Genomic DNA, 25,510 nt, shown 5'->3' on the forward strand with positions numbered 1-25,510 from the left:
ATGGCGGCGCTGCGGGCGGCGGGGCCGCGGCTGCTGCCGTTGCCGTTGCTGTGGGGGTGCCGGTGCCGCTGTGGGGGCCCGTCCCGCTCCGCCTCGGCGGGCGGCGGCCCCGCCGTGCCCCAGCGCATCGAGGAGCGGCGCCGCGCGGCGCTGCAGGGCGGGGGCCCGGCCCGGCTCCAGGCGCAGCACCGGCGGGTGAGCCCCGGCCCCACCGCGGGGACAGCCCGCCTCTCGTTTAGCTCCCCCTCCGCCTTTAAAGACATTTCTGTCTGTTGTTTCTTGCCGGGGTGTCTTTCCTGGAGGCATCCGGGAGGACTGCACCGGCCACGAAGCCAAAAGAGGGAAGGTTGAGATGAGATCTGGGGAAGAAATCCCTCACAGTGAGGGTGGGGAGGGCCCGGCCCAGGGAAGCTGTGGCTGCCCCGTCCCTGGAGGGGTTCAAGGCCAGGCTGGATGGGCCTTGGGCAACCTGAGCCAGTGGGAGGTGTCCCTGCCCAGGGCAGGGGGGGGACTGGAAGGGCTTTAAGGTCCCTTCCAACCCAAACTATTGTATGATTTAATGGTCAGTTTGTCCATCAGCAGGTTCCCTCTCACAGTTATATTGCCGGGTCCTGCACTTGGGGCACAACCCTGAGCAGCTCCAGACTAGGAGAAGTCTGGCTGGAAAGCTGCCTGGAGGAGAGGGACCTGGGGGTGTTGGTTGACAGCGACTGAACATGAGCCAGCAGGGGCCCAGGTGGCCAAGAAGGCCAATGGCATCTTGGCTTGGATCAGACACGGCGTGACCAGCAGGGCCAGGGAGGTTCTTCTCCCTCTGGACTCGGCACTGGTGAGACCGCTCCTCGAATCCTGTGTTCAGTTCTGGGCCCCTCACCACAAGAAGGATGTTGAGGCTCTGGAGCGAGTCCAGAGAAGAGCAACAAAGCTGGTGAGGGGGCTGGAGAACAGGCCTTATGAGGAACGGCTGAGAGAGCTGGGGGTGTTTAGCCTGGAGAAGAGGAGGCTGAGGGGAGACCTCATTGCTCTCTACAACTACCTGAGAGGAGGTTGTAGAGAGGAGGGAGCTGGGCTCTTCTCCCAGGGGACAGGGGACAGGACGAGAGGGAATGGCCTCAAGCTCCGCCAGGGGAGGTTCAGGCTGGACATTAGGAAACAATTTTTCACAGAAGGGGTCATTGGTCCCTGGTAGAGGCTGCCCAGGGAGGGGGTTGAGTCCCCTTCCCTGGAGGGGTTTAAGGGACGGGTGGACGAGGTGCTGAGGGACATGGGTTAGTGATTGATGGGAATGGTTGGACTCGATGATCCGGTGGGTCTCTTCCAACCTGGTGATTCTATGATTCTATGATATTCTGGAAAGAGTTACACCAACTTAACATTTAGGACACTGACATGCCAATATGCAAGTGTTTCTGCGTGTCTAGGGTCCTCAGACCTCTCACATTACACTTTATATACATTAAATCTGTATATTACATTAGTTTGTCCTGCATTTGTTGATTTTCTTCAACTCTTTGACCTACTGGTCAGAAGTTCTGTGGAGAAGCTGAGCTATGTTTTAAAATCGTGTTGAGGTGAGCTCACACCATCCCCTAAAGAAGACAACCCAGGAGCCCTGGCCTTCACAGACTGATACTTGGGTTGGAAATAACAAATTTGTTTGGAAGGTTAAGATAAAAAGAACTTTGCAATCAGTTATTACTGCATGGCATCATTGGTATTGAACAAAGGACATGCGTATCTGCTTGGCTGATGGCATTTTTGGTCCTGACTCTGCTTTTGCCTATACCACTGTCCAACAGGGAAAAGAACAAAAGGATTTTGTCAGAAAATCCTTGTGGGCTGTCGTATTTCCTTTAGCTCTCATTTGCTGCAGTCAAATATCGAGCATGGAGAATTGAGCCTTGAACTGTTGGTAGAGCAAAGGCTTTAAAAGTGGCATTTAAGTATGTGGCAAAAATAGCTGTGATGCTGTTACATCTTGATGAAAAGGCTCTGAGATTGTTTCCTTCATCTCGTGGTAGCGCTGCTCCCATAGCCAGCCTTCCTCTGGCAGTCTGGCTTGGTTTTAGGGAGGATAAGTGCTCTTCGGGCCGTTTCCAGCCTTGGGGGCCTGTGGTTGTGTAATGGCCCAAATAGGGCAGGTCGAGTAAGAATGAAACGGCATCTGCTGGGGGTCGGTGAGCAGAGCCAGAACCACCGCACGGCTGTATTGATCATGGCTTGTTCTGTTTTAGGGGAAGCTGTCAGCGAGAGAACGAATTCTTCTGCTCTTGGACCCCGACAGTTTTGATGAATATGACATGTTTGTGGAGCACAGGTGTTCTGACTTTGGGATGGACTCTAGCAAGAATAAGGTACTTTTATTTTGTGTAACTCTTGTTTCTTTGTCCTCTGCTGTTTAGCCAGCCTGCTGGCTGAAAACAGGCTCTTCTGTTCACATGTAATTTCTTTTATTTATTTTGGGTTTTTTTGTTTTTTTTTTTTTTTTGCAAATTTCCTTTATTACGCTCAGTTTCCATTTCACAGCTTACATGGTTTACTTTTCCGTTATCTAAACTTTTTTGTAAGGTTGCCTGTTTGGTTCAAATACCTCACCGGATATCGTCTTAGATTTGCATTTTAAATAACAGAGGAGGCTGCAGAGCTTTGCTGTTACAATTTGTCAGTCATGTCAGATGTGAAGAGTAAATACGGGTGGATACTTCTGCCTGCCTACAGGTTATGTTGGAGGATGAAATAACTTTAGATCCATATTTATGCCTGCCAAACTATAAGTCAGAAAATCCGTTAGGGCCTTAAAATCTGATCTGTTTGGAAACTCAGGCATTTGTACTGGTCTGTTAGCGTCTTGCAACCTGCTTGCTTGTGCTGTTTTCAGATATATGGCCGTGTGTCCTAAAGCAACGTGGTACATGAGGCTCAGCATGTAGATAGAAGATCTGTGGCTCCCCAAACTCTCCCACCGTAACACTGGTTATGGCGAGAGCCGCATTTGGTCTGGAGTAATCAGATCTAGGATGTGGTGTGAAGCTGCTCTGTATGTGCCACTGCCCCATGCTGCCTATGACAACTACAGCTTCTGTTTGTGTGGTTATTACACCATTTCATCAATTTTCAGTTCTTCAGGTTGCAAGGCTGCATCCTGTGGATGAGGGAGGGATCAGCTTCCACTGTGAGCAGCAAAGCTCATGTTCCATCATGAACCGGCAAAGGTGAAGGATTTGTTTTAGCTTTAGTAGCCAGGAGCCTGATGGTTGTTGGGATGTTGTGTTAGACCTTCTCCCCACTCAGCGAGTGCAGGTGCAAACTTATTTTCTTTTCTAAGTAATTTTTTTACTCTTCCCCAGCAAACTCAAGTAACTGCTGTGTTGCCTCTCATCGTGCTACTCAATGCTGCATCCCACAAGCGCCAATAATAAATTGCTGTTTCTGAAGACAGGAGGAGCAGCAAAGTCCTGAGAGTGACAAGAGGGTTAAGTTTTTCCTTGTCCTTCAGAATTCACCTTTCAGCTGCAGATTGTTTACCGAGCAGTTTCACAACAGATGACCTGATTGTGGCCAGTGAGCTGGAATACTAGTTTAGCATTGAATTTCTCCGAGTTCCTGGAGCTTTCTGAAGGTAGAATGAGACTTGTACTCACATCTGGGCTGCTCTGCAGGCTGCTTGGGCTGTCAGGAGTCACCTGCGTTAGACAGTGGCTGGAACTACAGGTGTGTTTGCTGCTGTTCTGTGCGCCGAGAGCCGTGAGTTGGTAGCAGTGCCGTCTGCAGCCTGAGAGCAGCCTCCAGACCGCTGTGACCTTCCTGAGAACAGATCACCTTGAGCAGAAATGATCTTCAGAGTGGGCCCTGCACAATAGACTCCCTGTCTTGTTTTTTAATACTAAACAGCAAAAAAGAATTTAAGTAGCTAGAATTCCTTTGTGACAGCCCAGTAAAGTTCTTTTTCTGCTGTTGTCTTGAAAGACTTCTCTACATTTCCTTTACTAAAAAGTGAGACAATGTAGACAAGCAGATTTTAAGATTCACAGGCTCCGTTTCCTCTTCCAGCTCTTTCTTCTTCCCTCATTTGCAGGGTGGAAAATGTGACTGGTCACGCTGAAGTATCTCAGGTGACTGTAATTACATTTTTTGACCTTTGCAGGATTGTTTTTATTGAACACCTCAACACCTGTATCCACACCTCAAGAAAGGTTTTTGTGCTGTGTCCGTTCTTTCAAAAGCACCAGGTGGTCCTGATAAAAGGCGTGTCCTGTCTCTAAGGTCAGGACTTGCCCAAGCTCCATATTAGCTGAAAGTTGAAGGGAACTGCAAAATTCACTAATCTTTACACAAATACATACCTAATGTCATATTAACTGCAGTTTTCTTTGCCAGGGCCGGGGGAAATCTTTGTGGAGCCCCCATGGGAAGTGTGAAAGACCAGTCCTCTCAGAGAATGAGTCTCTGCTTTGACTTAGGACTCAGTATAACTATGTGGATTTTTTAGTGGACACTGTTGCTGCTTTGCTTTTTTAATTATTAATTGTAATAAATTTATTTGTGTTTTAATGCAGTATCCTGGAGACAGCGTGGTGACTGGCCGCGGACGGATTAACGGGAGACTGGCTTATGTTTTCAGTCAGGTACGGTTTTGCTTGTTGTTTTTGAAATGGTGTGAACTTATCTTTTGAAATAAATCCACAGTAGCTCAGTCTGGCCATGCAGTAATGTACCTGTCTACCTTCTGCCGCCCTGTGGGAGGGAGCTGGGAACCTTCAGACATGAAGAAGCAAAAAAAGGCATTTCTAAAAACTTTGTTAGGTGGTAGATACAATTGTGGCAACGGTGGGATGGAGAGAGTGATGAGCCTGTGTGCTTGGAGCAATTACAAGCTTTGACTCTGTTCCTGTAGCTGAGTGTGTGGAGACCAGCGAGCCTCAGTGGAGGCTTTGCGAGTTCTGGGAACCGCTTTCTGGATTTCAGGCTGCGGATTGGGATTGCTGTTTGCTGGAGATGTCAGCTGGAATTGCAATGAGTGGAATTCATGATAGAGGGCACTTGAGCAACCTTGAATTGTTTCTCGGGTTTGAACTCTGATTAGTTGGAGGGGTTGTGATAGGTAGCATGTAAATAGACAGATAAAATATACTTTTTCTATTAAAATACACTTTTTCTATTAAAATAAAAATATTTTAGAGGAGACACCACAGGGGGAGATTTATCTTTGTTAGTCTTAATACAAGGAAAGAAAGACTTTCTTTCAGATCATTGATAATTGCTGCCCTGTTCTGGGCCACAAAGCAGCCTTTGTTCAATTTGCTATCATGGCCAAAATGATTGTTGCTGTGTGCCCTTGGAGCAAGTCATACGCCTGGCCTTTTTTGTCTTGGTTATGTAGTTCTTCTAGGGAAGGACACTATTGTGCAGGCCTGAACATAAGATAGGAGCTGAACACAGCCCTTAATTTTAGAAGAACACAGGTAGGGGGCAGTTTTTATATTAAACATTTTTAAATGTGCCCCTTCATGATACAACATCTTTTAAATATATATATATTTACATTTAAAGACCTTTTTCCCCCTCCAAATCAAGCTGCCACCTGAGATGTCCCTTCCAGTTTGGTTCAGCTGCTAGTCATAGTCATGTCCCCACACCTTTTAGGGGTTCTTTGGGAGTAATGCTCGGTGGGAATGCATCAGAGAGACTCACCAGAAGTTGGCTCCGGGCTCTGTTGGTGCCAGTAGGTGTCAACATCCCCTTCCTCTTCTGGGTCAGTCCCAGGGCCTGGTGGTGTTTGTTCAGGATCTTACCGCTCACGCCTTGGAGTCGCACTAACAGTTGATTTTGGCTGACGTAGCCTCTGCAGCACCCATGAAAGAATAATCAGCTCTTCCAGCATGACTCACGAATACAGAATGATGGCGTATTTTCAGTTTTCGCTGCTGCCCCTTGCAGTGGCACCCTCCTCGGGGGGGAAATTCCTCCAGGCTACTCCAGTGTTGGTGATGTCCCTGAAAGAGGAACATATGGTTGGACTCGATGATCTGGTGGGTCTCTTCCAACCTGGTTATTCTATGATTCTGTATCTCTGTAGAAAGAATGTTTCTGTGAAGGAAAAGACAAAAGCAAATGATACATAGTAAGTTTGTGATAAGGTAGAATCCATGGGCAAAAGCCCTATGAAAGATCATTTACTTGTAGAGAAGGCTTAGATTGAACGGGATTGATGTGCAGGCTTCTTTAAGGAGTCAGGTAGTTTTGGAGCAGCAAGCCAAATGTAGAACGTTGTAGGATTATTCTGTTTACTTGCAACATTCTACTGAAATAATTCTTTCTCTAATCTGAAAATTTGTTTTCCCCCCAGGATTTTACTGTATTTGGAGGCAGTTTATCTGGAGCTCATGCCCAAAAGATCTGTAAGGTAATATTTCGCAGGAGAAAATAAACCAAAAATTGTGTCTTTTTGTTTTTTTTCAATCTGTCGTGTTAATGACTTTGGCGAAGATGGTTTGTGGCTGCTGTTAGTGGACTCTGGCGTGTGTCACAGCAATGTGGAAATGCAAGCCTCCTCAAGTCAGTTATGGTGTGGAAGCACAGATGAGCAGAGAGGTACCCTCCAGAAGCTTTTTAATTATAAGAGAGTGTTTCTAAGTAATACACGCTTTTTTAAAGTTAGGTGCCTTTTACACTGTGCTGCAAAAGGCAAGAGAGACTCACAAAATACAAATGCAAATTAGCTAGCCATTGTCTACTGGAGACATGGGAAATGGCTTGGGAGAAGCTTTTCCCTCTAAACAGTGCTATGTGGAAATGTAATATTTATAAAAAGCAAATGTAACAAACAGTCTGGAGATAAACAGTTTTACAACTTGAAGGTCACTTTGGTTCTCAGAGCTTCTGTTATCAGGCGCTTGTGGCTATTTATTGTCATTTGTCTGCTGTCTCACTGGAAAAGCTGGCATTTGAATCCCAGGGCCAAGGACAACGAAAACTCATGCATGAGTGTGGTGGGCTGTGGAATCAGAAACAGGTTTTTCATGTGCAAGGCTTTTTCTCCTGATGGAAATAACTTAGACTCCTTAGTAATGAGAATGTATAAAACTAGAAGGCATAAAGACTTCGGGCTGGATGATAACTGCCTGGCTTTACCAAGTCTTTGATATTGAGAAAACACTTGATATTACCCATTTGTGCTGGAACTTTGCAGTGTCTCCCTGTGTTGGCGAGAGTGTAATGGTGCTGGAACAGTTGAGATGCTTCCTACTAATTTCTTTGTTCCCTTACTTCTAAAGCAGGGCAAGTGCTGCTAACAGAACTAGAAAAAAAATGAGAGTCCTTCCCACTTGGTACTGTTCTTGGTTGGCATCAATGTCAGTGGTAGGCTCCAAAGTTCCAAAGACTCTGGATGCATCAGTTGCTTTGGGGCTCAGTCTTTCAGCTGCAGCCTGAGCAGTGGAGAGCCCAGAAGAGACTGGCTGGCTTGTGTGTTTTCTGTTTCACTTCTCTTAGTAGTTCTTGAACTGGATTCTGGGAAGCAGAAATCTGCTCTCAGAGAGATGATCTTGGCTCCCGTGAAACTTATTTCCCTTTTGAGATATTTTTCCTGGAGTTGCAGAGAGGCAGCACTACTCGGCGTCTTGCAGCAAAGCTCCAAGCTAGATAGATCTGGGCTACAGGTTGCCTGTTACACAAGAGCCCTGTGCTCTTTCAGACCACGTTAAATGCCTGTGATGTCTTCCCTAAAGCAGCAGAGATTCAGAGGAGCTCTTAGGAGAGTGATGTGTGCCCACTTGTGGTGGGGAACACTTTAATGCCTGTCTCTGCATCTGCAATGTAGTATTTAAAGACAATTGTTGAGTCCATGAAATGAGGAGAAGTGTTTTTGAGAATGGATCCTGAAATGTTCCCTACAAATAATGGTATGGCAAAAAAATGTGTGGTATCAGATCTATAAACACATTTTCAGTAGTCTGAGTGTGCTTATTGATGTGTGTTTTACGAAGAACTTCAGTGTCTGGAAAAGCTTTGAAATATATAATTATTCCATATAGAAGGTTCTTGAAAACAGCAAAGTGTGTCAGTGAGATTCTGACATGTCCCAATAAGCCTTCTAGGAAGGAGAAATAATGTAAACTCAACTAATTTTCCATAAGGCATTTATTAATGCCTTCTGTACCATTCACATAAGCAAACGAGGCCACTGGTGGCTCACAGAGCCTCTGTTTGCAGTCCAGAGATGCTTTGTAAATTTGGGATTGTATTTAAATCGTGAGGGCATTCTGTGTCTGCCACAACGAGATCTCAACTTCTTAATGGATGCCCAAGCACAAAGCATGAAGGAGCCTTGTTTTATATTGAGTGACTGCAAGTAGGATCAAAGGCAGTTTAGACCTCAATAGAGAGAGTTCTCACTGAATTAGTTTGAGCTGGAATACCTCTGGTTTGAGGGGGACTGAGTACGCTTACTGTGTTTCTAGGCAATATAAAAGTCAAGGCTGGTGCTGCAAGCACTCTGAAAGACAGGAGTGTAGTTTTAAATATCTTAAGTTAAAGACTGTCTGAAATCAGATATAAATCTGTAACAATGGTTGAAAGTGCTAATACCAGGCAGGGAAAGGCAACTTTGAAATTCACAATGGGGACTAACTGGCAATGTGTAGTTTTAGAGAGAATTATTTAGGAGTTAAAGCGGATCTTAATGTTAAAGCAGATCTTAATGTAATCTGCCAGTGCTGTAGTGTTAGGAAAATGGCAAATGTTTTACTGGGGCCTAGTAAGCAGGAATAGTTTATGTAAGGAATGTAAGGAATTCAGTCCTCCCACTTAAGCCTCTCCAGGAGTACTGTGTATGATCTCGAGGCAAGTAACCAAAATGAGCAGAGGTCTAGAAAACAAGGCATGGAAAGGACAGTGAGACCAAATTGGCAGTGTTTGGTCTGAAAACATGAAGGAAAACAGGAATTCTGAAGGGAGATTTGAGGTACTTAAATGTTTATACAGGTACAGAAATAGTTAATTGCTCTCCATGTCCACTGTATATCAAGATAGAAGTAATGTCTCTTAAATTTCCGAAGGAAAGATTTAGCTTACTTTTTTCGAAGAACTGGAAAGTATAATCAAGCAGTAGCATGTACTGCTTAGAGAGATTACACAATCATCACTCCAAAAGCCTTTTAACATCAGACTAGACACACATGAGGGAGTGCTTTGAAGGTGCAGGTGAGACAGACTGCACCTCTCTGGTCCAAACTCCTGTGATTGTGCCAGGGTTTGGATAACGTGGGTGGGTATGGAGATGTAGAGCTAGTAAGGCAGATAAATGTCATGAGAGGGAGTGGATGTTCATTTCTCAGCCTGCGGTCTGTATGAGTCAAAACATGGTACCCTACTAAGCAGTCAGTGACTGTGACAGTACAAATAAAGGAGAAGCTGAGCACTATGTACGCAGTTTGAATTCTGCCACGTACGGGTGCATTTTGTAGGGGATGTATGTTTTTTTGGGGTTAGTTGCTTTGGGGGTTTAGCTTAGCTAGGTCAGTAATGCGGAGTTTGTGTTCATCACCAGGTTATGGATCAAGCTGCCATGGTTGGAGCACCTGTGATTGGGCTGAATGACTCTGGAGGAGCCCGTATCCAGGAGGGAGTGGAGTCCTTGGCAGGCTATGCAGATATATTTTTGGTAAGTAGGCTGCTGGATGACTAGAAAGCTTGACATCCACATCCATATCAGTGTTTGTAAGTAAACTTTTAGGTTATCATCCTAGTTCAGCCAGTGTTACGTGGTGGATTGAGCAGGGCTTGTGAGTCCTGGACTGTCCTCATGGTTCTTTTCCTGACTTTGGGGAAATTCTTGTACCTTTTAGTTCCACTCTTGTTAAACAAGGGTAATGCTGAGCCTTGTAAAACATTGTGATCCAATGAAAAGCTCTCTAGGAGTTGCACTGTGAGCTTTGTCATAAGAATGAGAGAATAGGCAGTTTACTTAAGCAGCCATTTTAGGGTTTTCTTTTGATGAACATTCTGATTGATGCAAATGTGCAGATCACTGGTTTTGGGATATAATTTTTCTCGTGGCGTTTATCTGTTTGTCTGAGACAGGAGAACATGCTGTGGTTCGCAGGGTGTTCTGTCAGATGATTGGTGGTTGTGGTCCCCAAGTCTCCTCTGAAATACAGACACCTTAAGAATTTCACATAGCGGATAAATGGTGAAAGATTTCCACTGCAGAAAGAGAGACTTAAGTAAATCGGACACTGTGCACTCAAAGAAAACTGAGAAACTCAGATCAGAAGCACCAAGGGCCTGTTCTGCCTGGCAGTGGAGGAAAAGAAGTCTGTTAAAACAGAGGAAAGAACATGGGTATCTGAGGTTTCAGTTCAAAGAACAGTATGCAGTACGATGGAACCTGTTAACCTTACCCTTTTGGGACATCCAGTAATGATTGGACTGATGAAAGTTTTTTTTTTGCTGGAATGACTTTATTTATATGCCACCGAACCACAGCATTTTGAAGTAAGTGCAGAAAGCACAAAGATGCTTGTGCTTTCAGTAGGAATGGGAGCGGGGGGAGTGACAAGTTAGATGTCGACAGTCTTTTGTATTGCTACGATCTGGGATGATACAGTTGAACAGGTACAGGAGTCAATTGTAATCCAGCTCAGCACTGAGCAGTGTAAACATTTTCTGGGCAACATGCCATCCGTATAGGTGGGCAGCAGTAATTCGCCGCCGTGTAACGCTCGGGCCAGGGCAGGAATGTGATTTTAACAGAATCTCTGCTAGATTTGGTCAGTAAAGCTTCCTTCTACCTCTGAGTGGCAGCATATGTGCACGTTCAAGTGTCAGGTACATACACTCCTCACCACTCCAGGCTCAGTGAAGGTTTTGCCCCTGCAGCATCTGTTGAGGTCACACCTTCCATCATCCTTTGCAGTTGCATAGCCATATATACTATGCAAAATCATATGTATACACCTTTGCATGGTGTATGAAACCAAGTGTATGGGAACAGAGAGAAGCAAGCCAGTAGTAACAAAATTATTTTGATTCTGTTTGCATCAAGACATGCTGTCTTGATATTTGTCTCCCAGTAAATAAGGCAAGCTGTCCTCTCCACTTCATGATTGTGAATTCTTGCAGAATCGGTGCACACTTGAAGATGGACTTTTTTTCAGCCTAACTAGATGTCTGTCTGCTCTATTGCAGAGGAATGTTCTGTGTTCTGGGGTGATTCCACAGATCTCTCTCGTTATGGGTCCTTGTGCCGGTGGAGCTGTGTATTCGCCTGCTTTAACTGATTTCACATTCATGGTGAAGGTAAGGGTGGAGCATATCCTGACCTGCTGCTGGGGACGTTGATCAGGCACAAACTGACTCCACGTGAAGGTTGATTTTGTGATGGTCTCCTGCTTTGGATTAAGCTTGTTTTTTATGAAAACTCAAGAAAAACTTGCCCAAATAGCTTGTGGATAATAGCATTTTCTGTGGATTTTTAATATAATGCATCAAGGATTTGCTAAGAAATTTGTCCCTGTTTTTTCTTACTTTGGGGAAAGTCTCTAGAGACTGTGGGTTTTCCCTTGGAACTTTTGTAGTTTGGGCCTGTGTGTGATTGCTTTTTTCTCCTTCCCAGGACACATCCTTTCTATTCATCACTGGCCCAGATGTAGTTAAGTCTGTCACCAATGAAGATGTCACCCAAGAACAGCTTGGGGGTGCGAAGACGCACACTGCTGTATCTGGTGAGAGCTGGGAAGTTTACTTCACGTACTAATCATTCCTCAAAGTAAATGAGGTGGTTGTTCTAGCTGAACAGCTAATCGTCTAACAGAAATTTTTGTACTTGTGGGTGTCACTGGAGTCTAAGCGATAAAACTTGACTTAAGCACAGGATCTTACTCTGCATGGGGCTCTCTTGCTGGTCCTTTTTAGTAAAGGAAAACAAAATAGGAAAAGAGGGACAGCAGGAGGGTTCTGGGATTTGAAAATGACCAATCCACAAAACACTCCAACGCTGGGAAGGCTGTTGGAGGGCAGGGCTTAGCGAGGCAGGCCTGGAGGCTGTGGGGTTGTCTGTTTGTCCAGAAACTTTAATGGGTTGGAAGATTCCTAACAACCCCTTGTTTGCTTACTAACATGATTGATTGAACCTCTTAACTGCAAACCCGATGGCAGCATGAGCTTAAATGCTGTTTTATTTTCCCCTCTGGGAAAGCTTTGTGACTCACGAATCTTCTTGAGGTTCAAAATGACTGTGGAATCTCACATTCTGTCAGAACTGAACTGGTGATGAACCAAAACCATGCACAGAGACACTGCCCAAATCCAGCCTTTATAAAAGAAGCTGCAGTCCAAAGCTTGAGTGCAGTGCAGTCACCTGGATTGAATTCCAGAAGGCTGGGATCCAGCTAGATCTGTGGCAGCTGATAAACCAGTTTACATTGTTTTAAATGTGAGGTCAGCAATCCAGACCTGTTAAGGAGCAAGCCTGATACACCAAAAACATTTTCTAGATGTTCTTAGACGGTCAAGTCTGGTGGCTTAAAACTCTCAATTGTTATTAGGTCAGGTTTAAAAATTCTTGCTGTTATTTCTTTGTATCTTTATTGGTCTATGCTTGAAAATGAAACCTTGCAAATAACTTCAATAACTGCTTAACTGTTTCTTTCCAGGAGTTGCACACAGAGCCTTTGAGAATGATATAGATGCTTTACTTAATCTCCGAGAGTTCTTTAATTATTTACCTCTTAGTAACCGTGATCCAGCACCGGTCCGTGAATGCCATGATCCCAGGTAAGAGGAGACTGGCTGAGACCTGTAGTCTCTAACTGCTGAATTTCACATTCTCTGGCTCCAGGAGTGTAGACGAGTGTGTTGTGCCTGGGATTCCGGCTGATAATTCTGCGTTGTGATGTGTGAATATAGGAAGTGTTTCAACACACACACGTACGTACATACACACTCATGGTGAGATTGAATTCTGTTTTCTGAAAGCAGTGCTGTGCAGGCTTTGTACAGAATATGGGGAAAAGTCATCTCTGCACAGATGTCACAACCCCTTGAAAGAAGCAAGTGAGACAGCAGATAGCACAGAGTGTGGGGAGAGCACGCGCTGCTCGGTCAGTTCTGTGTCTCTGGGGTAAGTTCTGCTCATTAAGGTGGGGAAGCAACAAGGAGGCAAAGGAGGCAGCAAGTTTTATGTATCGGGTACTTGTCTGTCGGGCTTGTTGTGTAGTTGGCAACAGAACAAAGGACTCAAGTCATTTCAAGAAGGGAAAAGCAGCAGCTGTCTGCATTTTTATCAGAGTGTTTCCAGGAGAGAGGGACAGCCAGAGAGCCAGCACTGGACTGTCTGAGTGGGCAGCCTGGCTGGCAGTGTTAAAGACAGAGTGTCCATGGAGTAAAAGCATTTTGACCTGACAGCTGCACCCTCAGTTCAGCCCTTTCTGAATGGTTGGACTTGATGATCCGGTGGGTCTCTCCCAACCTGGTGATTCTATGAAACCATAAGAGGTTGTCGCCCTCTCTGGTATGGGAGCTGTTCCTCAATGCGTTCCCTTCGGTTCAACAGATGCGTGTGATCCCTGTCTTGTGTTCTAATGTGAGTTGGGAAGGTTATCTTCTCTTCATGCTTCAGTGTTCTTTGCTGTGTCCTTGAAGCAGTTTGTTTGAGGAGGGTGTTTTGGATCAGATTTACAAATCATTGCTCTGGAACCTGAAATACAGTGCTCGCTATGAGAGAAATAAATTAGCCAGCTGCCTTTAGGGAATGGTTAGCAGGTAATTTAGTTACTGGTCCTCGTTTTTTTCCGAGATGTTGATCTTCTGGAGTTTATTAAACTGGAAGACTGTTCTGGTTTGATAGTGACAAACCAAAGCAAATCTCTTTTCTTATTTGTACATTTGCAGGATTATCTTCAAGGTTATCGTGTTCTAAGCGTTCAACAAGTTGTGCTGGGATAATTACCCTCTATAGACTTGATGTGATATTTTAATTTCATTACAGAAACAACAGTCTGGTTTCTTAAACCCACGGATCTCATAATAGGCAGTTTATTTTCTTGGCAGAAGCTGTCAGTTACGTTGTAGCTAGTTGTATATAAGAGATTAGTTGTTTTTTTTTCTTAAGGGAGACAATCTTTTCTGTAGCACCAGATACACTATTAGAGGATCACAGTGTGCTTAATAATTTGTACTAAGAACTTCAATTTAGGAGCCTTTGTATGTGTGAAGACAGATCTATTTGTTAAATTTGCCTGGTTTTATAGCAGCATCTCCAATATTTCTCCTATTTGTGGTCTTAATGCTTACCTTGGTAATATTTCATCTGGATATACGGACATCTTTATAGACTCCTTTTGCTTTGAATTGATGGTTTTGGTCCTTACTGCGACTCCAGTCAAAGCCCGTCCCTCTACACTGATGTCTCACTGCATCATTTTCACCCTGCAGAAAGTTGCCACAAATAATGCAAATTAAGTGTACTGTACTTTTTTTTTTTTCATTGTCAAGTCTAGAAGCTGGAGAGGTTGGTTTGTTTGTTTGTTTTCTCTAGGTGGGTAGGTTCTTTGTGGTGTTGAAAAAGGGCAGTGTTGGTTGCTGAAACTCCTGCTTGTTGGCGGTGTTGATGTCAGGGGCCTGGGTTCTAGAGAGTTACGGTCCTTATGGCCTCAAGCTGCCAATATTCAACGGTGATTATGTTCTTTGCCTTTGGAGGGCATCTGTTTCATCGTGTTTGGTTTATTGTGTGGTGTTATCTTACGTTTATGTATCTTTGACTATAAACAAACTTGGTTTCCTCTAAAGCCTGGAGTATGCATACAAAATTCTGGAGGAGGTTATTATCAGTTCTCAGCAACTGAGTGCCATTCCCTGTTGTATTGAATGGAAACCAGTTTTGGTCTGGATGAGTGCCTCAAGCCACTGCAGGCTCTGCTGATGGGCAGGGCTCCCTCCCTCATCAGGGGGGTTGGTAAGAGGTGCTGTTCTCAGCCCCTGAAGTCTGGCGACTCTGCTAGCAAGCTCCAGGCGTCCATTACCTGCGATGACTTGAAGAGATTTAAAACTTGTGATATACTGGGTAATGTCTTCATTTTGATGGTGCTTATTAATTTTAATGCCGTTATAATTTCCTTCAGTACTCTACAGCACTGAATTTATGGGAGAAATAATTTCATTTTCCCACTTTCCTTATCTTCTGGGATACCACATGTAACGGGCAGCACTTAGAGCACATTCATATCTGCCCTGTGGAAAAGGAAGTTTTACAGTCATCTGTAGCTTGGGTTTAGGAGGTTGAAATTGGTTGCTTTCATCAGGTTAGAGTTTCCTTACATCATTTTATGGAAATACTTGCCTGAGGTACTCTAAATCATGTTGGAAAAAACCTTGAAGTGTTGCTGTTAGTGTTGTTCTGTTAATAGATGCCTCTCCTTAGTCTCTGGGCAGGGAGTTGTGCCTCTCGTCCTGTGTGTGAGGAGCATGGGGGCAGCCCTGGGGCTTGAATTATTAGTTCCTGCCCAGTAGTGACAAGTTGCAGATCGCTTCCTTCAGTTTTAGACAAGGTGTCTCTAGCCTTGCGCTGTCTTGTTTTGAACATAGTAGAGCACAGCATCACTAAAATAGGAATTCAGTAAGAACTCCACAGAAACACCACTTGGAACACAGGTACATCAGTATTTTTATGGAATGGCACAGAGATAGCATCTCCCTGAAGACTCACAGACAGCCCTGTGAGTGAATCCACAGCCCTGGTGAATGAACGCTTGTAGGTCCTCCAGGAAGCTACTGTGATCAGAGGTAGAGGTAGTGGAGAACATCAGCTGCTAACAGGGAGCAGCGTTTATGTCGATTGGGAAGCTCCCCCTGCACTGTGTCATTGTCAAGTTATGCAGAGTAGCAGCAACCATTCTTTAAACCTAGCCGTTAAACTGAAGAAGCTGAGAGCAGATGTGTTTTCCCCATGAATATCTGCTTGTTGGTGGCAGGGGAACTAAGTGTGGAAAGGTTTCCTGCTGTTCTGTGGTTCCAAATCACAAGCACACGATGTGGGCAGGTGAAGGATCAGAGTTGTCGGAGTGCAGAGGATCCAGGACAGGAAACGTTGCTCTTCTCTTGGGAGAAACCAGTTTGCCCGTCCAGATGTAAGAAGCTGCTTTTGTTCCTCCTGGTGCGTAAGGTTTGGTGGCTGAGGCACAACAGGCTGAGACGAAGAGGCCTGTTTCTTTTCCCTGTATTTGAGAAGCAGTTTCCATGGATTTGTAGTTTACCCAGTTTTTGGTCTTGGTGTTTCTCTGTCTGTAAATATTGTTGCTCACGCGTACTTACTTCCCACAGTGACCGTTTGGTTCCTGAGCTGGACACCATTGTCCCAATTGAATCTACTAAAGCCTATGATATGCTGGATATCATACACTCTGTAAGTAATCTAGAGTGAGCGTTGCTGAGGGCAAGATGGATGTATTTTATGTTTTGTGTGTAAATAATTGAAAGAAACAAATAGAATGACGCTGGAGATATGATTTTAGTCTTTGCAAGTTACTGGTTTTGCTTGTGTAGGGGCCATGAGTGAAGGGACTGCAAAAACTGCAGAGAAAAGATTTTAGCAGATGAAAGGAATCGTAAGATTTGTTTTCGGGATAGATCAGCTAACACTGCCTGCATAACTGTACAGACCAAAAGGGCTGTAATTCAGTTTTCTCTCTGGAGTCAAAACAACCCCTGCTTTGAGTTCTATCACTTGTCCTCTCCTGCACCTTGTTACAACTGCCTTGAATTCCATCCCTCCTTTATAAAAGGCGATGCACTACCTAAAGTGCATTCAAAGAGAGTGTTTTCCCTACAAGAATATATAGTTTTTATTTCCAAGTCAAGCACTCAGAAACTCCTGTACTGAAGTTTTACTCAGTGAGGGAGGCCTCCTGGGAGGACGGCGCTATTGCAATGTGTAAATAATGGCGGTTTGATTAAAGCAGAGTAGGCAATGCTAACTAATGCTAATTAATTATGCTAATGTTAATTGCCTGACTTTGAGTATTTTGCTTCTCTAGGTGTAACAGCTTAGTATGCGATAAAAGCTTGGGCAGAGAACAGGGTTGTAAAAGAGTTTTATCATGTGAAACTGTTATGGCCCCTGTAGAGCACTCCGAGAGTCTAGATTTTGAGTATTAAACTTTACAGCTGCTGCTTCTCCCACTTGGACATTGAATGGCAGATGACCCGGGGCTCTGAGGGGGATGAGGAAGCTGGGAACAGCTCCATTTCACAGGCAGCCGTGGAGGGGAGCTCAGCTGGGTTTGTAGGACAGCCACAGATTTCTCCCTTTCTGTATTTGACCCCTCCCAAAGACTTCGAGAAGTATTAAGGAAGGAAATAACACTCCTTTAATGACAGGTGTATTTTTCACCACTCTTCATGTGCTTTGGTCTCAGAAATGCCTGGCAAGGTGCAGTCTGCAATCTGTTTAGGGAGAGTTGTCCTAAACAGTTAAAACCACGGAATTCCAGTAGAGAAACGGGAATTTGGATACTGCCTGGTATATCACTGGCTGCCACTTTGTGAAGCAGACACAGAGCGTGCATCGAACATGTCCTGGCGGTGCCTGAGCTCTACGAAACACTGTTTGCTACTTGTCACTGGGAATTGTTTTTTTAGACATAAAGACTGCCCGCAATTATGTTGTGAGAAAGAAGTTCTCAACATCTGATCTGAAGTTTGAATTTGTTACAAGCTAGGAAAAAAGGCTCAGTACAGAGGAAACGTCATAGAGGTGTGCTGGGATGGGATGCTTCAGTGGCAGTGTTGATAATCCAAGCAGTAATAGTTAATTCCTGGAATGAAGGCTGCAAAGACAATTAAAATGTTTCTTTCTTCCTTTTATTTCTTTATTTTTTAAACCCCAGAAGTTCTGCAGTGTTTTAGAAGTGCTGATGTGAACACCATCGCGTGTTTGCCTGCGTACATAAACATACGTATGTCCTTACAAGAGCTTTGCTCACTCTTCCCCCTGCAGATTGCTGATGAGAGGGAATTCTTCGAGATCATGCCTTCCTATGCCAGAAACATTGTTGTTGGATTTGCCAGGATGAACGGACGGACTGTTGGGATAGTGGGCAACCAACCCAAAGTAGCATCAGGTTAGAGCTGGCTGTACCAGCCCCACAAGAAAGTTTTTTCACACCGTGTGTACCTCCTCTCCATTTTCTCTTTTTCGGTGCTGTAAGGCTGTCCAGCTGAGATGAACTGTTTGTGCTTGGTGTGGTCCTTTCTCCTCACTGTTTTCCTACCACGTTTTGTCTTGAATCTGTGTTAAAACTAGCTGGAAACCAGTTAATTCCTTTAGTGGCTCAGCATGGCGATCCAGGTAGTTAAATGATTGCTGGATGCAGCCCCAGCGGAGGGGCCGGGGCAGAGCAGCAGGGTGGGAGGGGAGCAGCAGCTCCCTGGGTGAGGCCAGGTATGGACAGAGGGTGCTTACGCCCCAAACTCCTCTGCAGGGTGAGGCAGCTTAGGTGACTTTGGGGATTTTGCCGTAGTTAGAATCATGTGAAGCTTTCAGATGGACGTGGGTCTTGACCTCAAATAATTCAGATATGAGGATACAACATTTTGCTAAAGCTAACGCCTTCCTTACCTTTTTAACTGTTGAGGGATTTTGCTTTCTCTCCTAACTGGGTAATTTCTGAAGTGGTTTTCACTAAGCAGGACTCTGTTTTGCTCCTTTTTAAGGTTTCTGCCTTTTTCTTTGGGAGAACTGGATGAACCAGTATGATGTTTTATTCTTTTGTCATCTTTACAAGATAGGACTATCAAGATACGAGAGAGCCAGCAGTTCTGATATTATTTTAGTCTTCAATTTGAACAAAGGTTTTTAACATTTCTGATCAATGCTACGATACAAAATGCATTTGGTTTTAATGTAATAGCACCGAATATAATTCCTAAATAGAAGTGAAATATTTTGAAGTGTGTTTACCAAAAATGCTCTTCTTTCTTAAAATATTAGTGGACTCTAATGTTTTTTTTAAACGGAACTCTGTGGCCTTGCAGTGCGACTGATCTGAAAAAATCCCAGTAAAGAGAAAATGACAGAGAAATACTTTAAATTACAAGAATATAATTTAGGTGCTACTTTTGGGGACAGGAAGCCTCTGTGCACAGTGGTCAGAAAAATGAGGTTAGTGCCTGTGGAATGGAGCTTGTACTCAGATCTCAGTTCTAAACCCACAAAACTTCATGGCAGTTTATCTCCATGTTACAGAGATGATGTTTTGTTTTAAGAAGACAATACAGATAAAACAGAGCTGCTTTTGAGGCTGCCTGGAATCCCTGCTGTTAGCATCACCAGAATGGCTGACACCTTTCCCTGTTTTCTTCACTTCAGGATGCTTGGACATAAATTCCTCTGTGAAAGGAGCCCGCTTTGTCCGTTTCTGCGATGCTTTCAACATACCGCTCATCACTTTTGTGGATGTTCCTGGATTTTTGCCAGGTATGCCTCGCTGTTACCATTCAGCTTCTTGCAGGGGAGTGGTGGTAAAACTCATTTTAAAAACTGTGAGGTGGGAGCGCAGCTGGTTCTCCTGCGGGCAGGGAGTTCTCCAGGGAGTTCTTTCCAGCTGAAGGGACTGGGAAGATGCATCCCAACAACATCCACTCGACGCTGGAGTTAGTGAATTTGTGTAGGCCTGGGTTGCCATCCAAGCCTTGCTGCAGCAAGAGAAACTGCCTCCCTCCTCCACCAGCTTCATGCTCCAGTGCGTAACGGGATGAAGTTACAGGGAAACGTCCTTGGCTGACGGTGATTAAGTTTCACACAAAGCCCTGCCCTGGATCTTTGAAAGCCTGGGTTCTTGATTTAGAAGCTTTGGCTACATCAGTGAGGAAAGGTCTAGGATCAGACTTTTCAGCTTGGGCTACATGAGCAGTTAATGTTAAAATGACCACTCTGAAAACAGGTTGTGTGAGGAATATAAACGTTGCACTGATAAATGTCGTCTGTTTTTCACGCTATAAGGTTAAAACTGGTTTACCTCAAGGCCTCTATAGATACCAAAGCATCAACATATTGCTAACCAACATTCCCGTTCTTATTTTAATAGAATGTATTTTGCAGTGAGGTTACACAGGAGGTGTTAACAGAACCGTTCTCTTCCCTCTTGCCCTCTCTCCTTTCTCTCTTGCCGATGGGGGCCAAGCAGCAGCTCCATCTCTTCAGGGGCTTAGAATCCATGAACAAAGCTGCTGCCATAAAGCCAACGAAAAGTACTAACTTAATATTGCAGAATAGAATGTGGGTGTGAAAGCAGATAAATGGAAGATCGATAAAGGTAGAGGGAGGAGACCTTGATGCTTGATAGTGACCCTAAGATGGGGTATTTTAAGGGCTATGCCAAAACTAACACGTTAGCATTAGAAGTTTCAGATTAAGTAATAAATTTGGAGGGTGTTGATCACCTCATTGCCTTGTGCAGTAGAGAAAGAAGAATCTGTTGCACTGGCTCAGAGGCAGACAAAACATCTTCACATTAGTGACCCAGTCACTTGAGTAGCCCCCAGCGTACTAGGTGTGCAGAGAGGTGATACTTGATGCATTCATATTCTGTAGCTGGGTTAAAAACATACATTGAGAACATGAACTTATGACCAGGAAAGGGTTTACATTAATTCACATGGGTGACAGTGTAAATAGTTCTAGTAACTGAGCTGAGTTTCCACTGGCAGCATTGTAAATGACTGGAGACTCTGTTCTGCGTGTGAATTAAAACTGAAAGGTGTGGGCTGAGCATCCCAGCCACCATCACCTGTCTCCTGGGGTAGCGAGGCCCAGCGGCTGCCACCGCAAGGTTCTGCAGCCTGATGAGTCTCACCGGCTGGAGGGGAATACAGGAACCAGAAGTGGAACTGCAGTTCAGAACAGACATTTCTAGGCAGGCATAAATTACTAGACACTCAGGTTACACTTGGGAGGAAGCATTAAAGGCAAGCTGCCTAACAGACTACCGAAGAAGTTATTAAAGAAAAATCATCTCTCAAAAGAATTTCTCCTCAAAATCTTACTTTTTTTTTTTTTTTAAATCCATTAAGAAGACCCCAGAGTCCTCTATGAGATTATCATGGGCGCTGAAAGCAAAAGACAGTAGGTGGATAAACTGCCAGGAAGCAATTGTAGAGCTCTATCCAGTGGTATGAAATTCCAAAGCCCTAGAAACGAAGTGCACGCGAGTGCTGGTTCCAGGTCCCACCAGCCAGGCCTGTGCTGGGGGCAGTGACTCTGGGTTGGGTTTTTCTGCTGCTAGTCACGTTTGGAGTCTTGATAGGGATGAAACTGTGTTTTGTTCCTAGGAAGATACCGTCTGGTGGGTGTTCTGGGTCTGTGACTATACAGAGATCAGCTGCTTTTGGCAAGGGGTTTTTCCCAGAGTTGTTCAGGCTCTTACGAAGGACCCTGCCCGGCTGGTACCATCTCCTGGCTGTGGACAGGGCTCTGGTTACCAGTCTGCGCTGGTAACGGATGGCAGCCACTGCCAAACTGCACGCAGGGATTCTTGTGAATTCCCTGGAGTGAAATAAATTGTTTGTCGTTTGTAGGAACAGCTCAGGAGTATGGTGGAATCATACGTCATGGTGCAAAACTGCTGTTTGCCTTTGCAGAAGCAACCGTGCCTAAAATTACTGTCATCACCAGAAAGGTAAGTTGCCGCAGTTCCGTGGTGTTCTTGTGCTGTTCCTGTTTCTCTCAAAGCAATTTCAGTTTGGCAAAGCCTTGTCCATCTGTCCCGCTGCTGCCTTCTGTCGTCGTCACATCTCTGCGTGTCCCATCTGCTCACACTTCTCTCTGTCTGGTTACAAGAGGCCATTTTTTTCTGTTCTCAGAGTATGACCTCAGCTCCTCCATTCCTTTATCTCTGCTTTCCTCTAAACCCACCTGGTTTGGGGTTTTGTGTTCTCCCTGGAATGCCTTCAGTCAAGTGTGTGTCCTCTGGCACCCAGTGTGTCGCCCTGAGGACAATCCATCTGTTCTCTGTTCTTGCCCCTTTAGGCTCCTTTTCCAAAGCCAGTGCCGGTTGCACCTTTCTTCTGCTTTGATTGCAGGTTTATCGCTGGTGTGGGTTCTCATTTTCCATAGGCATTAGCTGCAGTCTGCTTAATTGTCTCCCTTTCTCTTCTCCATGAGGTGCCTGGCCCCGAGCTGCCATAAGCTTTGGTGACTGTCTGGCTCCTAAAAGGCTTTGCTTTTTCCTTGCTGCTCTGCCCCTCCCGCTTGCTTTCCCAGTAGGCTTGGGATGTACCACAGCAGAAAGAACAAAGAACTTTCCTTGTTTCTGTCCCTTTGCCTTCCCCAATTCTCCTGGATATTCCTTCACTCCCCAAACTTGTAGCCTTGCCGTGGCTTTCCGTAGTGCTGTAAGAGAGACTGTATCGCGGTTTGCTCTGCGGTTCTGCAATCCCCGTTCCTCTCCGCTGGCTGAAGCATGGCGGAGTCCGGGTGCTGCATTCCCTGGCCGGCAGATTCCAGAAGAACAGCGACTGGTTTGTTCATGTGCAGGGTGCAGGCTGGTGTTCCAGCTGCCTGCTGATTCCGCTCGGTCTGCTCTCAGGACTGGTCTCAGTTACCAGCAGCCCCTTCCTTGCTCCGTCGAGGTCCTAGTGTAGGAGACCTCTAGCCTTAGGAGGTGGTGGTGGCGGAGCAGATGTGCTCATGCTCTCTTTCAGGTACAGTTGAGCACCACTGGCTTGTTTTTGGCATAGAGAAAGCCACAAGCAGAAGGCTTCACTTTAATTAATCCCTTGGCTTTTGTTCCAGGCCTACGGAGGTGCCTACGATGTGATGAGCTCAAAGCATTTAAGAGGAGATGCAAATTACGCCTGGCCGACAGCAGAGGTGGCAGTGATGGGAGCAAAGGTAAATCCCAGCAGACTCACGCACAGGTGCAGCAGCCACCAGCACCTTTCCAGCAGCAGAGGCAGCCCAGCAGGACACAGACAACTGCTGTTTCCCTGAAGCAGCTTACGGAGCCTTGTATCCTGTGGTTGGGAGAGGGCTGGTAAAGCAGGCGGCTTTCCTCTGCGATGGCTGAATCGCTGTTGCTGAGCTGTAGACTTTGTCCTTCTAGGGTGCCGTCCAGATCATTTTCAGAGGAAAAGAAGCAGATGCGGAGGCAGAATATGTGGAGAAGTTTGCAAACCCATTTCCTGCTGCCACGAGAGGTAGGGTTGTCTCGTGTTGTGTTCCCTGTTTTGAGTTTGCCATTGCACACAGTTAAATTGGTGGTTGTTGAGTCAACTTTTTGCTAATGAATAAGTTACTTAGATGAGGCATTTGTATCTGGGTCAGAAAGGGGACACTTAACCATAGCTTGTGCCTGTGAGGGAAAAACACATCCGGACCCAAAGCGCATCGTCAGGTAGAGAGAACCTGCCATGATGTGTGGACTGCACTGAAAAGTGTATTTTCAATTTTGTAGAAATCACCTCAAAACTTAGCCTTATCCTTAAATGTAGAGGTGCTTTGCCCATCTGGTGGGTAGTCCCAGCTGCAGGCCAGTGCCCTCAAGAAAGGGTCAGGTTCTGCTCGGTGGTGGTTCCCCAGGACCTGCCAGAGTGAACTTCTCCACTGTCATTCCTTCTGAGCTTTACTTCTAGCTTTAAAGCACTAACTGTGCTCCAGACGGCAGCTCTGGAGGCAGCTCTCTCTCTTTCCAGTCACGCTGCCGTGCTCCGGTGTCTGGTTCGTACTCTATTTGCATCCCATTCATAGTGACACAGGGCTGGGGAGGCTTGGCCAGGCTGTGTGGGCAGGGTTGCTCCCTCTGGTTCTGGGTCTGTTACTGCTGTTTATCATAGAATCATAGAATCACCAGGTTGGAAGAGACCCACTGGATCATCGAGTCCAACCATTCCTATCAAACCATGTCCCTCAGCACCTCGTCCACCCGTCCCTTAAACCCCTCCAGGGAAGGTGACTCAACCCCCTTCCTTGAGGTTTGAGCCAGAACAGACTCCTGCACATGTAAAGTGAAGGGATTTCCCTTCTAACGAGCACTTCTGGACTGTTAGATCAGGCTAACAGTGGGAGACAGTATTTCTAAAGCTTTGCAGGAGCAGGTGCAGCACTCAGGTAAAGCCACCTCCTTAACACTTTCTGGCTTGTGAACTTTTGCAAAAATGAATAAAGCAAATGTTTTTAATTAAAAAACCATGGGCACAGGAATGATTCCTTTTCAGGCTATTTTAAATTGCTTTTGTAAGTTAATTTGTAACTCGTGAACTGTTTATTCCAAATGCTATTTAGATTTTACTAATTTACATTACAGCTTCGATCCAGAAGCCCAAAAGGCAAACGCTTCACAGTTGGTCAGGGCTGCGTGTTTGTGTTTCCACAGGGTTTGTTGATGACATCATCCAGCCCTCGACCACCCGCATGCGCATCTGCCACGACCTCGACGTGCTGGCGAGTAAAACCCAGTCCAGTCCCTGGAAGAAGCACGCAAACATCCCGCTGTGAGCACCAGGGGCCTGGCCACAAGGCTTTACAAGGGAAATATTTCTTTTCATTCTGAATTTGACTTTCAATAAATCACGCTGCTTGTCTCATTTAACTTGGGGACGTATCAGTTCATCTTTACAAACCCCTTTTGGTGGGTTAATAATCAATGAAACCTGCGGTGCCTGCTGTAGGTGGACTGTTACCAAGGTCAAATGCTCCCTTGGATCCTGGAGGTGGCTGAGATGGGCAGAGCTACTCAAATAGAGACCAAGAGACACCTTCCAGCCTAACTTTTTCTCTAATGTTTGCCAGGCTTGCAAGGAGCCACTGCAGGAGGCGTTGCTGCTGATCAGCCCTGGGCCCTGTGCTCACTCTGCTCGTTAGAAGCTGCAGTTTAACTACAGCCCCAGAAGGCAGCGAGTAACGGCTGCGTTACCGCAGAGCTGCCAAGCACGCGAGGGCCTGTAATGACTTGGCTGCTGTGAGTAACCTCAGTAATTAACGGCGCTACAGTATAAGGCAGAGAGCTACCTACCTGCACGCCGCAGTGCCCGAAGCAGAAGGAAGGTAAGATGTGACTTTGCAGGCTCTATCTTTTCCCAGGCAGGTGCAGCTGGTGCCGTAGCAGGTAGAGCTGTAGAACTTGGAGCCTGTACCTGAGGGAAAAAAGAGGCAGCAGCTAAGCATCCTCACAAGACACAGCACAGAAGGAGCATTTCAGGTACAAATCCCAGCTCCACAGGTCTCTGTGCGCACATTGGTTATATCTGAGCTGCGCCAGGGAACAGAGCTGGCTGCAGCCAGGGAAAGCAAATGGACAGGGTGTTGTGCTGGGGGCCGGTGCTGTGAGGTGAGTTCTGCTTAACTGCAGCAAAGGTGTGAGCATTGTGTGTCAGGGTTAGTCAAGAAAGACCAGGAGGGTTTTCCAAAGGGAATCAGTAGCCAAGGGAGTGGCTGACGGCTGTCCCGAAGGTGAAAACTCTGTTAAGTGACGTGATACACAGTTTCCTCAGCCTGTCCAGAGTCAGGAGATAACATTAA

At 45.5% G+C, this 25,510-nt stretch overlaps 1 protein-coding gene across 1 annotated transcript; it reads left to right on the forward strand.

The window, feature by feature from the left end:
- PCCB (propionyl-CoA carboxylase subunit beta) lies at positions 1-24,581 on the forward strand. Its single transcript, XM_069864941.1, has 15 exons — positions 1-195; positions 2,235-2,354; positions 4,557-4,625; positions 6,347-6,403; positions 9,548-9,661; positions 11,188-11,298; positions 11,615-11,723; positions 12,654-12,774; positions 16,318-16,399; positions 17,993-18,116; positions 19,364-19,471; positions 21,571-21,671; positions 22,787-22,885; positions 23,097-23,190; positions 24,366-24,581. Exons 1-15 carry the CDS (start codon positions 1-3, stop codon positions 24,485-24,487), a joined length of 1,626 nt encoding a protein of 541 aa, XP_069721042.1. The 3' UTR covers positions 24,488-24,581.
- Positions 24,582-25,510: the final 929 nt, after the last annotated feature.

The sequence above is a fragment of the Phaenicophaeus curvirostris genome, chromosome 10, assembly GCF_032191515.1.
Source record: "Phaenicophaeus curvirostris isolate KB17595 chromosome 10, BPBGC_Pcur_1.0, whole genome shotgun sequence".
Classification (NCBI taxonomy): Eukaryota; Metazoa; Chordata; class Aves; order Cuculiformes; family Cuculidae; genus Phaenicophaeus; species Phaenicophaeus curvirostris.

Coding starts and splice junctions, on each gene's coding strand:
- PCCB (XM_069864941.1), top strand. CDS start 1: ATGGCGGCGCTGCGGGCGGCGGGGCCGCGGCTGCTGCCGTTGCCGTTG. Junction 9,662..11,187: donor GCTATGCAGATATATTTTTG/GTAAGTAGGCTG, acceptor GCTCTATTGCAG/AGGAATGTTCTGTGTTCTGG. Junction 22,886..23,096: donor TGGCAGTGATGGGAGCAAAG/GTAAATCCCAGC, acceptor TTGTCCTTCTAG/GGTGCCGTCCAGATCATTTT.